General features: G+C 33.0%; 1 protein-coding gene across 1 annotated transcript; it reads left to right on the top strand.

The window, feature by feature from the left end:
* The first annotated feature begins 64 nt into the window (after positions 1 to 64).
* Positions 65 to 6,074, top strand: LOC132065114 (triosephosphate isomerase, chloroplastic-like). The gene is made up of 9 exons (XM_059458357.1): positions 65 to 358; positions 2,199 to 2,225; positions 2,350 to 2,419; positions 2,626 to 2,749; positions 3,737 to 3,821; positions 3,974 to 4,106; positions 4,343 to 4,516; positions 4,946 to 5,028; positions 5,832 to 6,074. The coding sequence occupies exons 1-9, from the start codon at positions 158 to 160 to the stop codon at positions 5,886 to 5,888; spliced, it is 954 nt and encodes a 317-aa protein (XP_059314340.1). The 5' UTR covers positions 65 to 157; the 3' UTR covers positions 5,889 to 6,074.
* The last annotated feature ends 11,640 nt before the right edge of the window (positions 6,075 to 17,714 follow it).

Genomic DNA, 17,714 nt, shown 5'->3' with positions numbered 1-17,714 from the left:
ATTATGGTGTTTGTTTAAGCAATCGTGTGTTCGACGCTCCTAAACAAAAGCGTGAAGCAACATAAATAGATATTGGGAACACCGGCACTTTGTTCTCAGGCGCAGAAGAAGCTAGCTAATCAGTTGGTGTTGTAGTCCAAAAAAAGATCTTTCTAAAATGGCGGTAGCATCAACATCTCTAGTTTCTCAAATGTCTGGCCCAACTTCTCACTTCTCTGGCCTCCGTAAATCATCTTTCTCCAAGCTTGATACCATCTCTACTTCTCAGGCTTTGTTCCACAACGTCGATTCTCACCTCCGCCTTTCTTCCTCCCGAAAAGCTTGTAGAGCCGTCGTCACCATGGCCGGCTCTGGAAAGGTCATTTTTTTTTTTTTTACCTTTTTTACTTACCTACTACTTCCTTCATAGCGAGTTCCGAGTACAATGGTCATTTTATCTACTCTCTCCGTCCCATTTATGTGGCACAGTTGTAATTTCGAGAGTCAATCCAGTGTTTCTTTGACCGGAATTTCTATATATGTCTTTTAAATATAGTATTAAGTTGTTAATTGTTGTGATTTATAGTTGTACTATTTTTAGGTAGTTTTTAAATATATAAATTTTATTTCAGAAAACTTTAATGCTTCTATGTCTGAATTCAAGGTCAAAGTTTAGAAGTTTGAATCTTGATATTCCAACTCTGCCACATAAATATAAATTGAGACAGAGGGAGTATATTTTAGTGACATCATTTCCTTTTTGTAAAGAAATTATACATGTTTTAATTAAAATTTTATTGAGAAATAGTGATCGATGAAAAAACTAGTATTTGATATTTCTCGTAGTAGTATTGTTCTTTCTCAGGATCGAGGATGTACATTTTTAGATCTGTTGTTGTTTGTTAACTCTTTTGGATTTTACACGCTCTGATTTGTTCCTCAAGTTGGAGGAAGAAAAAAAATGGCCTTGCGGTTTTTGTTCTAAACTTCTAATGCTAAGTTGAAGAGTTTGAACTGTTTAGATCACTGTTCTTTAGACTCCTATGTAATTATGTAACCTCTCAAGAGTATTATAGTATGCCTTGTGAGTGAGTCAACTAATAGTCTACGTGAACAAATTTGATACTCGGAGCAAAAATTAATCATCTGAACTTAGTTGGAGCTACACTATTTACCCGTTAAGCATAAACTGATTAAAGAAAAAAAAGATCTTTGTACTTATCAAAAGAAGAGAAGAAAACCTTTCTTTTCCCCGGGCTCCCCTTTTTTCCTGACTGTAAGCAATGAAAGTTGGAAATATAGCTACAGTACCCTGGGATGGATCACCAGCATGACATTGGCTTGCATTCCTTTCACTGACTGGATTAAGGCCAGTATCATTTTCAGTCATTGATGAGCATCTGATACAACGTCTACACTAAGTTTGCCATTAGACACTAGAATTTTCCCACATTATGCATGATCATATGCTTTCACCTTCTCTCTCAATGAGAATTCTGAAATAGCTGCTTAAGCTGATTCATCCTTTTCTGTGAATGGAAACTCATTTTGTTTTGGTCACGAGACATTGTGATACTTTTTTATATCCTAGGTTACTCCTCTAACCAATAGCTATTATAAATGTTAATAATTATTAGAGATATTGCTTCTTAAGTGTTCTTAAATCATTGGCAAATGAATTAATCGCACTACTTAGAGTTTTAGTGTGAAAAGTTAAGTGCTTGAATTTATTCATATTTCCCTCCATAGCACTTATACTGAATTTTTGATTTCATCTTGACCATTGGTCCGAAAGGACTGCCAAACATCATCTTGAAGTTGGTGATAATTGACCAGTTGCTAACCCATGGAAGATTGAATCCCCCAAGACTAATAGATACATCTAAGTATGGCATAAGAAGATTACTTCTTACTGGTTGATCTGAAATGCTTAAAGTATTACTCCATAAAAGGAAATCCATCTCATTAACCAGGCAGAAAAAATTTGAAAAACAACGAGAATTTGCGGACAAAAGCTGAGCGATGGCCTAATTGGATTTTGAGAATTGGTATCTTAAAAGAGGAAGTATTGAAACTTCTAAATTAGAAGAAGGGAAAGATGAAATTAGCTGCAAATGAATCAGTTCCCAATAAGGCTCCTATTAGCCCTTTTTTTACATGTTTAAATTGTTCCCCTTTTCCAATTGGGTTTCTGATCTTGTCTTCATACTTGCTTGCAGTTCTTTGTTGGTGGAAACTGGAAATGTGTAAGTATCACTTCTTTGTTCCCTACTGGATTTATTTAGGTGATAGATTATGATATTTTATGAATGGCTGGTTGGATGGACTTTCATATATCCTCCACGTTACTTTCATCAATGTTTCTACCAGAATGGAACAAAGGACTCCATAAGCAAGCTTGTCTCTGATCTGAATAGTGCTCAGCTCGAGTCTGATGTTGGTGAGTTCTTCTGCATTGCTATCATATCACCTATGAAAATATATTTGTATATGTCAACATTTCTAGGAAGTTGGGTGTGTGCCAGCGGGTGTTGCAATTTATGTGGCAACATTTCCTTTTTAGTCTGTTTCAAAAAGAATGAAAACATCTAACATATCTCTTACATCAGATGTTAATGCAAGAATCTGCTTTTGTAAAATTTCCAGATGTGGTTGTAGCACCTCCCTTTGTGTACATTGATCAAGTAAAGAATTCACTCACCGACAGGATTGAGGTTTCTGCCCAGAATTGTTGGACTGGAAAAGGAGGAGCTTTCACGGGTGAAATCAGGTAGAATTCCATTTCCCCAAGCTTAAGACTAAATTGATTCTGATCTAATGGCTGGATTGATTAACACTTTTGGTATGTGATATTATTACGATAATATGAGAAAACTCATAAAAAAACTTATGCTAATTTGAGAAGGTTGGTTTATAATTTCTATAGATTCTTAAACTAATAAAGTTGCAGTCTTCCCAACTCCTGAAAGCTCAGACTATAATGTTCTTGGATAAATAATTTACATTTGACAGTGTCTCTTGTTAAAAGGGCTCATTACTGTGCGATGACAACATACGAGCTCAGTAGCTTATTACAGGCAGTTAGTTTAGTGATTTTACCACAGTAACAGAAGTGACAAGATTGCGGTCCACAAGCTTACTTGCTTCACCTGATTCCCAGTTAAGTTTTAATTGGTTTGCTTTCCTTGTTGCATCAACCGTCTGTTTCTCTTGTCTGTTTATATCCGAGAGTGTTACAAGGATAGGTTTCAGAATTGTTTGCCTGTGTAGCATCCTAAGTGGATATAACCTTTTTTAGATTCCATGTTGTGTGTTGTAAAATCAACATATTATGGCTTTGTATTTTGTTGCCATAAAATTCCTGTCGTTGCTGAAGTAAAGGGTCACAGACGGCATCCAAGGGTGTGGCCTAGTTGTCAATAAAGGGGGAGGAGACCCACGAGGTCTCATGTTCAAATCCAGATAGAGGCAAAAAACACTAGGTGATTTTTTCCAATCTGCCTAAGCCATGATGTGCAGAGTCACCCGGTATCTGTGCTAGTGAGATGTAGCAGGTACCTAGTGAAATAGTCTAGGTGCGCAAGCTGGCCTGGACACCACCGTCATTAAAAAAAGTGAAGGGTTATAAAAGCCATTATTTCTTTGTTGTTTACCGTGTTTGCCTGCAAAACCATTGTTATGAATCTACTTTGAGTTTACAATTGTTATCCTGGTTGTGTTGTTCTCCACTCTATGATATTTATCCTTCCATTTGCAGTGTAGAACAGGTGAAAGATCTTGGCTGTAAGTGGGTCATTCTTGGTCATTCGGAGAGGAGACACGTAATTGGAGAAAATGATGAAGTAAGAGTTATCTGGAATTTTTGATTTGTTAATATGAACACTTGGAATTTTGATCACAAGTCGAAGAAAGAAAGCATTTGCAATGTCTTGATGATACCTGATTGTGAGTTAGAGCTGCTTACTAAGGACTTGACTGTACCATTCTCATGCAGTTTATTGGCAAGAAGGCTGCTTATGCTTTGAGCCAAGGTGTTGGCGTTATAGCCTGTATTGGAGAGCTGTTACAAGATAGAGAAGCGGGGAAAACTTTTGATGTCTGTTTCCAGCAATTGAAGGCTTATGCAGGCAGGTTTTGCTGATTAATATTGTCTCCTTTCTCTCTTAAAACATTTTTCTATATACACACAATGCTAGTAGATATGATTGATGCTTTACAGAAATAAAAAGTATTTGCTGGGGGCAGAGATGTGTTATCCATTTTATAGTAACCTGATTTAATGAGTTTTGCTGATAAGATAAACACATTACACTTAAGAACTTTACCCCTTCACATCTTTTTAATTGTTTTTTTAAATGCGCAGATGCTTTACCAAGCTGGGATAATGTTGTCATTGCATATGAACCTGTCTGGGCTATTGGAACTGGTAAAGTTGCCACGCCTGAGCAGGCCCAGGAGGTACATGCAGCTCTTCGCGACTGGCTTACTAAGAATGTTTCAGCAGAAGTTGCTTCTAAAACACGCATTATATATGGAGGTATTTAGTTAATATTATTTAGTTAATATATAGTATCTTCTTCCATCTTTTATTACAGGATTGTATGAGTTGCTAAGGTTGAATTGCATCTATATGTCAATTAGACATTGTAAAGGTTCCCCTATTCACTTGGGTGAGATGGAACCTCTTTGTTAGAAGTTCAAAAAGAAATCCATTTCCCTTGCTGAAATCAATGGCAAAGTTGTGCTACAGCCGAGGATTTCCATTTTTCTGTTTCTTTTAGTTGTTTATCTTTTGAGTTCAGATCATCATCGTGCTTTGTTAAATCTGTAGAACCTGTGTTTTCTACTAGAAGGGCTTTGGTTGTGCTTATTACTCTGTTCATCACGTCAAATGACGATACACCACATTTCAGTGTCAATGACTCTGGTTACTATGTTTCCTAAAAAATTGAATTGTTGCTGGCAGGCTCCGTGAACGGAAGCAACTCTTCTGACCTTGCAAAGAAAGAAGACATTGATGGTTTTCTAGTCGGAGGTGCTTCCTTAAAGGTAATTTGATTATTGCTAATATGTCTGTCTTACTAGTCTAAGCTACAGTTCTTCAAATACTTGGTCTCTACTTAACATCATCAGTTTTTTCCACATATGTTGAGGAGTTTTTCGTGGACCAAGATGTTCTAGTAGATCGATGCATTATACCCGTCCATGTGTGAATTAGTTATTTTGACTTTAAGGGAGAACAGGGAATCAGCCATAGTCAGAAATGTTATGCTTTTTATGGCTATGGTTAACAAGAGTGACAACATCTGGATGCCCGATAGACCGTCTTATTTAGGTGATAATGTTTAGCGCATAAATAGCTGTCTGGAGATGCTGAGCTGGTTCTGAACCGGAGTAGTATATGAGTCATGTTTGGAGATTCTTTCCCTTGTAGTTGTATTTGCTTCCTGATATGCAAAAATCAAGAATTTGATAGTTGATAGAACCTGTGAGGTTGATTAGGTAGGGAGTCCTTCGGTGGAGACAGAGGAAGAGATTGGGTAAGTAAAATATATTGCTAAGTTTGTTATGTGTCGCTGACCTGATGTCAATTATATAACTGATCCTTATGGAGCAAGAAATATGGCTGGCAAGGTGTTCATTTGATAAATGTTGTAGGGAAATGACATGGAAAATACTAGGTTGCTATGCTTGTGTTGATGGCATGAAGTGACAAAACTGGCCTGCCAAAATTGATTGTATCTTATATTTCTGAATGGAGATGATCAATATATGCGTGTGTGTTGTGTAAAACTTCCTCAAAAACCTCAGCTGGTTGTACCAAGAATGATGCTTGATATTCCACATTGCAGGGTCCGGAGTTCGCGACCATTGTTAATTCTGTGACTTCGAAGAAGGTGTCTGCTTGATGATTTGTCATGGGTTTTCATCATGGAGAAATAAACATCATAGAGAAACACTAGACAATAAACTAATGGTTCAGTTTTGCCAACTCTTCCGGCCTTGTAACATGCTTTCCATCCATCTCTTTGATTAAAAAGCTGTACTAGCAAAATCATGAGCTTTATTGTTTAGGCTGCTTGTATTGCGGGGTTTGTACTGCGCTCTACTTGATGCTTTGAAATTATACCATAGTCGGTCCTCTCCAATAGTCTCCTTACCCAAAATGCGGGGAAAGAGACATTGGAATTTGTGCAAGTTAACAAGGTTTAAAAAAAAAGTTTTACCCAACCATGAGATCCGAATTAAGGTTTCTGAAAATAATTAGGCACATAAGTACGTGGTGTTCTCTGAAAATACCTCTCCCCAGTTATGTGAAGCTGTTTAGACAACAAGGTTCAAACTCGTGACCTGTAATATAGATTGAATATTTTGTTCTATTCCAAATTCACCGTTGAATGATTGAGGGCCAATTTTTGTTTGCCCAAGAACGAAGCCCTCGAATCAAGCTTTTCTTGAAGATCAACTCAAAGGATTCACTTCTTTTTTTGAAGTTTCCAGAGATTATGTTCTGTAAATATTAAATTTGCCATTTATTCTTCCTTTATTGCATCTGATTTTATGTTAGAACAAATTTAGCCTCACCCCAAAGAAAAAAATCCAAACTCACGAAGGAAGATGGTAAAAGTTTATCCGCATTGTATGTTTATATCAAACTAATAGACGCATATTATGTGTTTGCATTTAAATTTCTATCAGTTAACCATGAATAACTAATATATATTCTTACTTCATTTAGTAATTTAACCATAGTAAGTTAACATGATTTGGTATAAACATCGGATGTGAGTAATTACTTACTCTTTTTCCCTTCAATTGATAACTAGGGACTGTGCAAGCAAGCAAAGTCAAGGATTTCAGACTACTATGGAAGACATACTTAATTATAGTCTTTTATCCATTGAAGGAGTCAAAACCAACATAAGACTGAAGTGGCTTAAAGTAGTATGGAGTGAGTGAAGTACCTGTGCCGTAGCTTTGGCCAACCCATCATATGATAATTTCATAATGAGCAGTGTATTCCACTACTCGGCTTAATTTACGGGACCACCACAGAGTGCAAAGAATGTACGCTCAAAGTCAGTAGCAAGTAGTAACATGGTATATAAAATTACAAGGGGTGTCTTTCATTTGCTGGGTATTTAAGTTAAAATTGTCTTTTTCGTCCGAATCATAGTTGATTCCGGCTTCGCCAATGAAACCATTTCCTGCTACTTTTCTTTAGGTTTATTCTTAGATCGCTGATGTATGTAACTATGGAAAACGATACAGTCTAATCTCAATTTTATTTATCAAAACAATACAGTACAATATAATATGACACGATATATATGAACCTATATGTAACAACCGTCCAAACAAGTTGTTCGTCTGTGTCAACGTCAGGAGAGTCTCAACGGCAAGGCTACTAAACGTTTGCTTTAGGCACCCAATTTTTTTTTTTTTTTTTTTGTATAAAATTTACATAAATGGGAACAAAGAAAAACAACCTACTTTATAAAAAATATATTTTAGAACTACATTAAACACTCAATTTTTCATAATAAAAAATATTTGTTTACAACAACATCCAAGGTAATGTATTGCAAACACGTGGCTAATATCTTACTAACTTGAATTAATTCCTTACTATTATAAGTAATAATAGTATTATGTAAAGTTAAAGACTTTATGTTTTTTCAAAATACTACAAAAAAATAATAAGTATGAAAAAAAAAAAAAGCAACACTAATTTGTGTGTGTGTTATTTAAGGTCTCTTATTAAAATTTGACTTTAGTCACTACTTTATTGAGATTAATATGAAAATCAGATTGATCTGACCATTAATGTAATGACTATTAGTATCATACACTGAGGAGGCTAGCAAGAGAAAGTGAAAACGACTTGATAAAAATTGATATTAGCCTGAATCCAACTACGCAAATCGAACTACCAATACTAATGCAGAATAAACGTAATGAAAAATATATATACATCAAAGAAAAAAGAAAAAAAGAAAAAAAAAACTAGAAACAAGTGAGAACCATAAAAATGTCAAACTACTCCAATTAGCTACTAAGAATTCCATGCTCGATTTTGTATAGGTGTTCTCATTCCTTCATGAATTGGTGTTGCAAAATAATCTCTTGTTAGAGTCATCCATGGACGAAGTGGAGTTCTTGCACAATACATAGGAGTCTCACCCCCTAGACCATGACGTTCTTCCATGCAAATATAATTATGCACTTCCACATTCTCATAAGCTCGATTGCGATCAACATAAACAAACTTCATTTGAGCCTCCAATTTTATCCGAATTTTATTCCCTTTAACTAACACAACTTTTCCAGCCATCCTGTAATAAGGTCCTTGATGTATTCTGATTCGAGCATCTAGCACGGGGTCATGCCTTTCTAGCACGGGGTCACGCCTTACTCTTCCAAATTTGTATCCTTTCTTAGCAGGTGAAGATCTGAAGTTGGTTATTGATACTAATCTTACATAACCATTTCTACTTTTATTGTTTTTATAATGAATTATATTGTTTAGGCTGCTTGTATTGAGGGGTTTGAGTGCTTTGCTTGATAATTTGAAATTATACCCATAGTGAGGTTACTCAGTCCTCTCCCTTGATCTCCTTATCCAAAATGAGGAAAAAGGACACTCAAATATGTGCAAGTTAATAAGGTTTTAAAATTTTTTTTTACTCAATCATGAGATTCAAACTAAGTTTTCTAAAAATAATTAGCACATTATAAGTATGTATCGTTCTTTGAAAATATATGTCTCCACTTAAATATCAAATTGTTTAGTTAGCAACAAGGTTCAAGTTTGTGACTTGTAATATAGATTGAATACTTTGTTCTGATCCAAATTCGCTGTTGAAAGATCGAGGAGTAGTTTTTGTTTGCCCAAGAAAAAGCCATGGTATCAAACTTTTCTTGAAGATCAACTCAACGATTCACTTCTTTTATTTGAAGTTTCTAAGGATTATAGTATGTAAATAATAAATTTGCTGTTTATTCTCCCTTTGTTGCATCTAATTTTATATAAATTTACCCTCACTGAAAGAAAAAAAAAATCAACTCACGAACGTAGGGTATAGAAAATGGTAAAAAAAAAATTGCATCCGGCGTTTATATCTATATATAATATAAAAGTGCTAGGGGGCGAGTGATGTAAGCACCTCACCCATGGCGCCTAATACCATTTATCTTTTTTTTCTTTTTGAAATTTTTCCTACACTTTCATTTACTTCTTGCTTTTTATTTCCTCTCGTGCTTTACATTCAATTAGCCTAAATGTTGTATTAAACTAAATTATACAACACTTACCGTTTGGAAGCCGAAAGAAACAACCGTTCGGCATTCGAAAAGTCTTTACCAAAAGTTTAAAAAGACCCTGTTTGTAGATCAAACCCAAAAAAGAAAATGCATGAAATGTTAGAGTTCAATCTATGCAATTTGTATTCTTTGCAGCACTTCAACCTGTTTCTGGTAAGTCGATTTCCAAGGGTATCTATGCATTTTGTATAAATTAATCTCATCCGAGTTCAAGGAATTTGACAATATCAAACCGGTGCAATAGTACAATTTCCTCCATTAAGATTATAAGGAACTTGTGTTTTGAATAAGCATTGTTAGATAGTGTGCTATGGTTTTGCTGGCTACCGTTGCTAGCAATTGCGGAACCTGGGTAGTGAAATCAATTTGGGTTCAGATGGTGTTCAAGGAATTGAAATTGACACTGCAAAAATAGAGCCTTGCATATATGTGAAATCAAATCTTCAAAAGGTTTATCATCTTTATTCATAAATACCTATTATTTATCGTCTTTTAACATGCAGATTCATCTTCATTACATTGTTTTACCTTAATCTTATTGTTAATTACTACTTAGTTCCGTATGTCTTTTTAAATTTTTGTTCCTCTACTTATTTTGAGAAGATTGTCCTTGACTCATTCCTTATTGAAGGGACGTAATGTTGGATTGGGAAGGGAAACTTTTATCTTATTTCAAGTCCTAAACTTCACCATGTAATTAAGTTATTTGTTATTGGATTTTCCTCTCATCTTAATATGCATATGAGTTATTACTACAACATCAAACAAAACCTCAATTACATAAATCGGCTAATATGTAAACTTGACATATGAGATACTATTATTGACCTGTGAATTTTTATTCTTGAGAATATTTAGTCTATAATACTCAAAATACCCCCGTTTGACCAAAATCCCAACTACACACATCGTTGGTAATATGGACAAATTTTTTCGGTATTAAAATGAGTGTGGACAAGAGCGTGAATACCTTTTGCTCGGTGGCGCGTTATAGCCTTTAAAAAACAACAACGTCACATAGATGCCACATAGGTAAATTTAAATTCCCTCTATTTTTAGGCTACTTCATCTTCTTCTTCACCTATTTAATACGTCTCCATTTTTTTTGTCAAAATAATACCTTTATAAATTTAGAGCTAGGATAGTGATTATTCTTATAATCACTGTTTTCCCAAATCAAATTCAAAAAAAAAAAAAAACAAATCTGAAAAAAAAAAAAAAAAACGAAAATAAGGAAAAAAAAAAAACGAAAATCTAATCTTGTTAAAGAAAATACGATTGGAAGTTGCTTGTTTGGAGTTGCTACTTGTTGCTTGGTTGGAGTTGTTTAAGCACTAATTCTTTGAGTTGATTTGGGGAGAAAATTAAACTCCATTGCTAGGAATTTTGGAGAAAGTTATGTAAAACACCAAGTGAGTTTCTTTAAATTCTTGATTGTTTGATCAAATTAATGGATGAACTTTGTTCTACTTGGTGTTAGGAAGCTTCCTTTCACATTTGGGTTTTTTTGGATTAGATTTGAGGAAGTTGGTGTGATTTTTTTCAACTCCTAATGAAGAAGAAGAAGATGATGATGATGTTGATGAAGATGATGATGAAGATGAAGGAGAATTGGGTATGGGTTTTCGGATCCTATACTAAAAATGGAGTATGGAAAATTGAAAGATTTTTTTTTTTTTTTTTTTTTGAAGAAGAAGAGTAGATGGATGGAGGAAGGGGAGAAATTAATAAAAAATGGGGGGAAATTAAAGATGTGTCACGTCGCGTGTGGACTTAATAAGTATTTCGTCAATCGAAAAGGGGCGTGAAAAAAATTTGTCCGGGGGGTAATAGGACCAACGCAAAGGTTAGGTGTGTAGTTGGGATTTTGGTCAAACGTTGGGGGGTATTTTGAGTATTATCTCATCGGTTTCATAATGTATATAAATTCCCTGTTTGTGTTATTCTCATTTTTTGCTTTTTCCCTTTAGTTTCAAGTACTATATTATTTTAAAGAAAATTAACTCACTAATGCATTGAACATCTTTTGTTACGTACCCACTTTTATTATGCATCAGATTTCTTAGGTTACATTTTTAGGATACCAAAGTCGTTTTGGTTTTGAACCTTTGTTTTTGGTAAGATAAACAAAGAAAAAAAAATACAGATTTGATATTTATATATATATATATATATATATATATATATATATATATATATATATATAAAGCTAAGCATTAAGGAGACAATGTGGCACCTCTCATTGGCCAAGGATCCTATTTATACTTTTTCTTAATTTTTTGGCAATTTCCTACATTTCTATTTACTTATTATTCAAAAATAAATGTGTCAATTACTACTACTCTATTCATTTTTATTCTTAAATGTCTCAAAATTTACTACCCCACTAATTCCTATTCTTTATTAAAAAAAAAGTCTCAATATTTACTACTCCAACCTTTCAAAACATTATGAGCACTAATGCATTAAACTTTATTATACACGTCCTTTCCTACACCCACGTTCCTTTCCTTCATAACCAATACTCCCTCCAGATAAAAAAAAAGAGTTCACTTAGCCATTTGCACACCCCTTAAGAAAATACTAATTCCTAGACAAAAATAGGTAATTTGACTAAACTACCCCTAATTAAATAGACATTGGGATTTGATCATATAACACTTAATAGGGGACAAATATGAAAAAACAAAGTTAATTCTTTCTTGATTTGCTAAGTGAACTCTTTTGTTTGATCCAAGAAAAAAGGCTAAGTGGACTCTTTTTTTTATCCGGAGGGAGTAACTTATAACATAAATACAATTGATGGCACCATAAATATAATTGAATGAAAATCATGCATTCTCGTGGGGTTGCTTTTTTCCTTTTACATTAATTCAGCAGCTCTAAGTGAATTCCCACACTAGCGGACATGCACACTCTCAGAATATCACAAGCACTCTCACACGAATTCGCCAGCATACCCATTCCAATGGAGAGTAGTGTTGTTGACGGGTGATTTCTGATCTCAAGAAAGGTTCATTATATTGGTAATTCTTAGATACTATAATGATGTTTGATGTAGCATACTAGCATGGATTTGCTTTCTGATTTTGTTTCGGTTTTGATAGAATCAACAATACTCCTACTTTCAACTTTCAGATTTTGCATATTTTCAATTTCTGCAGAGAAAGTAATGGGTGTATTGGGATGACAAGAGGAGCTAATCAAGGAGAACTTTTTGGGTTTATTGAACTTACGAGAAGAAGAATGAGTATTTTGTAGAAGATTTAAAGGAGAAAGAATTGATATTTGATCGGCGTGAAGATATGTGTAATGTAAGATGAGGAGAGATATGGCCGGATGAGTTTGCTTAACACAATATTTAGCGGTTCCCTTTTGCGTAAATATAATAATTTGTCCCAAACTCACATAGCAAGAAAATGATAAGTGCCTTAAGTAAATTAGGAATCGAAATCTTGATTTGTCTTTATATAGAAAAATAATTCATTCACCATTCAAAAAATCTTGATCTTTTTGAAGATGTATATCATATCATTTGCTAAATCATTTTCATAACGAGCAAATATCGATTAGTTTAATGAATTAAACCTTATATAAAATAAGCATTGATTGGATGAAATGATCCAAATTTAAAAACCTTTAGATCATAAAAAAAATAATAAGAATAACTTGTGGATTATCCCTTCTATGTCAATAAGAAAATGTAACAATATTTAACAAGAAGTTGAATAAAGAACGACAACAGAAAAAAGGAAAAAAGAAACGTGTACGAAAGAAAGCAAAAGAAAGTTAAAAACTATATAGCGTACAGTAGGAAATTTTCTATTCACATTACTTCATTTATTCTTTTCAGCTTGATTAATTTCTTTATCTTTTATTTTAGTTTAACAAGGGAAGAAATTTATTGTAAAATAATAAGTTGACTCTCTAATAAAGGAAAGAAACCAAACAGACATTAAGTCTGTAAATGAAAAACATAATTTATTCTAGAGATATTTGTCTAATTTATTTGTATCAACCTTTTTTCTTTTTTTTTTAGTTTTCTCATTTATTTTCTTTTAAGGACATGTTAAAATAGGAGAAAGCTATAGAAGTACAAATTCCTAAATATTTTTAAGGGAAAATATCAAATATTTAGGGACTTTTATACACTTAAAAATCAAAGAGTTAAGTGTGTGATAAAAATGTAATATTCATAAAATAGAGACGGAGCTCCAAAAATTATGAAAGAAGATATATGAATTATTGTAAATAATTTTTGAAAAAAAAAAGTCCGGTAAATCTACAACTAAAGATCTCAAAATGATTTTTGTTAAAATATATTTTAAATATACAATTATAAAGGAAATGGAACGATCAGAAGATGTGAATACTACTTATTTATGGTTATTCTTAATATTCAATATTAGATAAAAATATTTCATGAATTTAATCAGATGTTTTATAATCGCGCGAAGCGCGATCAAGTTCACTAGTATATATATAAAGCAGGGATATAGGCCCGGTGACGTAGCGCTTTCTTAAGCCAGCATTTGCAATTATCATTTTTGTCAAATTTTTGCTTTTTCTCCTGTTTTAAAATGTTGAAAAAAGATTTTAATTTCCACTAAAAAAGCCATCCGCCCCTTCGTTTTCCCCGGAACGTCACTTCTTAATTATAAACCTCTGTCATAGACATACCAGACTCAAAAGGTGCTATTCATGCTACATATATCCGACAGACAAGCAATGACCATGTCAAATACCTGTAACAGAAACGAACAGGACTACAAAGAAACAATATTTTTTTCAACGGATATCATACTATATAAAAATCCTGCTGAATTAATATGGAGTCTTCAACAAAAACTTGGTTGATGTGATATTCACAGACAAGTCGCTGGCGGGTATAGAGGACGCAGGGCAGACGGAAGTTTCAACCTTATGGTGTTCCTAATACCTTTATTGGTGCTCTTTGTACGTTTTCTTCTCTTTCAATATTGTTTAAGAGTACTGTTAAATATCTTTATTCTGGTTATAGAGTCAATCAAAAAATTAAACTTAAGAACATTAATCCTCTTAAGGATGTAAAGAAATATTTTGACGTTGTTGGCAAGGGTGACGTTGTGGTTTCACTACCTTTTATGGCCATTGTGGATGAAATGGTTGTTTCCGGTGGCAAATACATATTCCCAGTAGAGTCAGTAGTTCCAAATTGCAGAAAATTGTACAAATGCCGCATGAGTCTACTTTGAGATACAAGTTGCACCTTTTAAGTATATATATATATATATATATATATATATATATATAAAGCTACCATACAAGATATTTATAGCTAACTAAATAATTAACCTCGAAGTACTAGTGAAAATTTGTATCACTTAATCATGGTTAAATGTTAAAAAGTGTATATGCTAGACATATATCCGATATTCATTGCCTTAGTGTAAACACCGGGTAAACTTTTTATTGTCGTTAATATGTATTTTTTTTTGTGAATTACATTTACATATTTCGAATATGCATGAGACTAAAATAAATAACAATCTTAATATCTTAAAATTTAAAAGAATACTTCAAGAAATTACAATTATAGAAGAATTTGTTTAACTTCTCAAATAATAATAAACTAATAAAACTGTTATTTTTTAATTTATTAATAATTTCGCGCGGGAAACAGGGGCGGATGCAGTAAGAGGCTAGGGTGTTTACGTGTATATTTAGGGTAAATTTTACGTGTTATATATATTAACTTTTGAACACCTTTTGAACATATATTACGGTGTAAATTTAGGTCCATTATTTTTAAATTAGTGAAAATGATCCCGCCAGCGCGGGAAAGTATACTAGTTAAATTATAAATGCATGTTATGTATTTGCATTCAAATTTCTATCACTTAATCATAATTAATTAATATACATTTTTACTTCATTTAGTTATATCATTTAGCTATTTAACCATAATAAATTAACATAATTTGCTATAAACATCAGGTGCTAATAAATAGCAGTACTTATTATTTTCCCTTTCAATTGATAACTAGAAATTGTGCAAGCAAGCAAAATCAAAGATTTCCCATGAAAGATATAAGCATATAATAGTCTTCCGCCACACGCTATACTACATTTCTTGAACCCCATGCCTTTATCCATTGAAGGAGTCAAAACCAAAAATAAGACTGAAATGGCTTAAAGTAGCATGGAGTGAAGTACCTGTGCCATAACTTTGGACGACCTCATCATATATTATAATCTGATAATGAACAGTGTATCCCACTACTCAGCTAAATTTCAGGGGACCACCACCAGATGCAAAGAATGTAAGCTTTTAAAGTCAGTAGCAACATCTAAAAATACTAGTACTAAGGTGTGCCGACTTTCCGGCGACACGAAAGAGATTTAATTTGGTAATTTGAAAAATTAAGTTAAATAAAATTTCTTCTCCAAATAAATTTATGAGCATGTTTGGATGGGCTTAAAAAAAAAAAAAAAAAATGTAAGCCACAAAAGCTATGGTCGCCCTAACTTATTTTTTTGGAGCATAAATTTGTTTTAAATAAAATTTCTTTAGATAAAATTTAAAAGCCAAACGGTACCCTAATTATTTTTTAGACTTATTTTAAGCTAAAATGGGCATATATTGGCCGATCAACGATCAAAAAAAAATTTGAAAAAATTTATATAAGGTTTTTTTATTTCAATCGTCAATCCAAGCAGACTCCAAAGTCAGGTAGCTTGCGAATGATTTAAGAATTTTATTTCATCTCATTAGCTGGACATAGCATAGGGATTTTAAGTTTCATGCACGGACGGCGCAAAAATATTTACAAAATCAAGTCATTTATTAGCTAATTACAAGTATAAATTGTCAATTAAAATGGTAACTAACATGCCATAATAGGTGCAAAGAGATTTATAAACTACACTTTATCAGTGTATGTAATTTAAATATGTGTGTTAATAACAAGAAAATAAGAATCTAAACAAGAGTTTCGTTTTCATTTTTCTTTTTGCCACTTTTGGGCACCATTAATTAAGATCCGTAATTGCGAGTTTCCAGGGTTTATGTCCTACGCACTATACTTTGTCTGTTTACCTATGTTTTTGCCTATTGACACCAAAGTGGTTGAAGGAACAATAATAATATTAATAAAGAATCAAATCGTCGACGCTCAATTATCGGATTGATATCAAACCTCAAAAGTCATTCTCAGGCCAAATAGGGTCTTTGGCACCAATAATTGCATTCGACGATTTCATATCCTTCATGATTTCGATAATTCTAATCCGCAATATATCAATCTAGAAGCCAATTATGGTCCAATAGGATTCATTTCAGATTTGACAACAAAGAAAACAGGGGATATTTTGGGAAACATGATTAAAGCGTAAAACCTAAGAAATGACAACACTAACTGAATCCATTTTTCACTTTAATTACCCGCTGATTATTTAGTGGATATACGTTTATTGGTAGATGTTTGATTTATTGGACTAAAAATAGGATATACAAGGTATAATATAAAACTGTTTTTGATTGATAAAGCGGGATAAAATTTTAGTCTCAATTTTAACCTTAAATTTCTTAAAGGGCTTTGGAAGAAGATTATAATTCCTTATCCTTCAGAAACATTGAGGTCTTTTATGAAATATTAACCGATTTATTTCTGGAGAAGAGAATGGCGATTGGCGTGACTCAACTACTCATCAATTTTTACTTAAAATTTGAATCGAGTGACAATTTTACTTTTTGTGCTAGTAGTTCATAAATCCTTAATAAATATAAAGCTTAAAGAGACTTCACGAAATAAAGGAGAAGTAACCACCACAAGTAATACTCTCTATATTGTGGGGTTTTAATCGTAATATACCAATCTTTCTATCTTTTAGCTCTACCCTACCGTCATGATTGATGGCCCATTCTAAACACTAACAAACCAATCAAGTGATAAATGAAAAAATTAGGGTAATCAACCTTACCTTTACCTTTAGTACACTCCACCAAATTACAATCAACCTATAGTTCTAGCACATTCCACCAAATTACAATCAACATTTAGTTCGAGCACATTCCACCAAATGACTTCATTTATAATTTTTCTTAGGAACTCAGAACGTACTTGGTCCTATATTGAAGGTCATTTTTTATAAAATGTTTTAGTTGAAGAGTGAAAAACTATAAAATGGTTATAATATTAAGAAACTAGAGTGTTAGTCTAGAATAATGATATTAGCATGTTAGTCTAGAATAATGATATTAGCAAACCAGATTGAGGTATGGGGTTCGACCCCTAAAAAAAGAATTTCTATTAAGGAGCACTTTCCTTTAAATACACCTTATGCACTAAAATATGAAGTCAAACTATAGTGGATTCTGAATATGGAATTGTTAAATAAAAATATAGTAGTATTAAAAATTGATAATAACA

The sequence above is a fragment of the Lycium ferocissimum genome, chromosome 7 (genome assembly GCF_029784015.1).
Source record: "Lycium ferocissimum isolate CSIRO_LF1 chromosome 7, AGI_CSIRO_Lferr_CH_V1, whole genome shotgun sequence".
Lineage (NCBI taxonomy): Eukaryota > Viridiplantae > Streptophyta > Magnoliopsida > Solanales > Solanaceae > Lycium > Lycium ferocissimum.
Note: the sequence above shows the minus strand (reverse complement) of the source record. Positions and strands in the feature narration are given on the sequence as shown.

Coding starts and splice junctions, on each gene's coding strand:
- LOC132065114 (XM_059458357.1), top strand. CDS start 158: ATGGCGGTAGCATCAACATCTCTAGTTTCTCAAATGTCTGGCCCAACT. Junction 359..2,198: donor CCATGGCCGGCTCTGGAAAG/GTCATTTTTTTT, acceptor ACTTGCTTGCAG/TTCTTTGTTGGTGGAAACTG. Junction 4,517..4,945: donor AACACGCATTATATATGGAG/GTATTTAGTTAA, acceptor TGTTGCTGGCAG/GCTCCGTGAACGGAAGCAAC.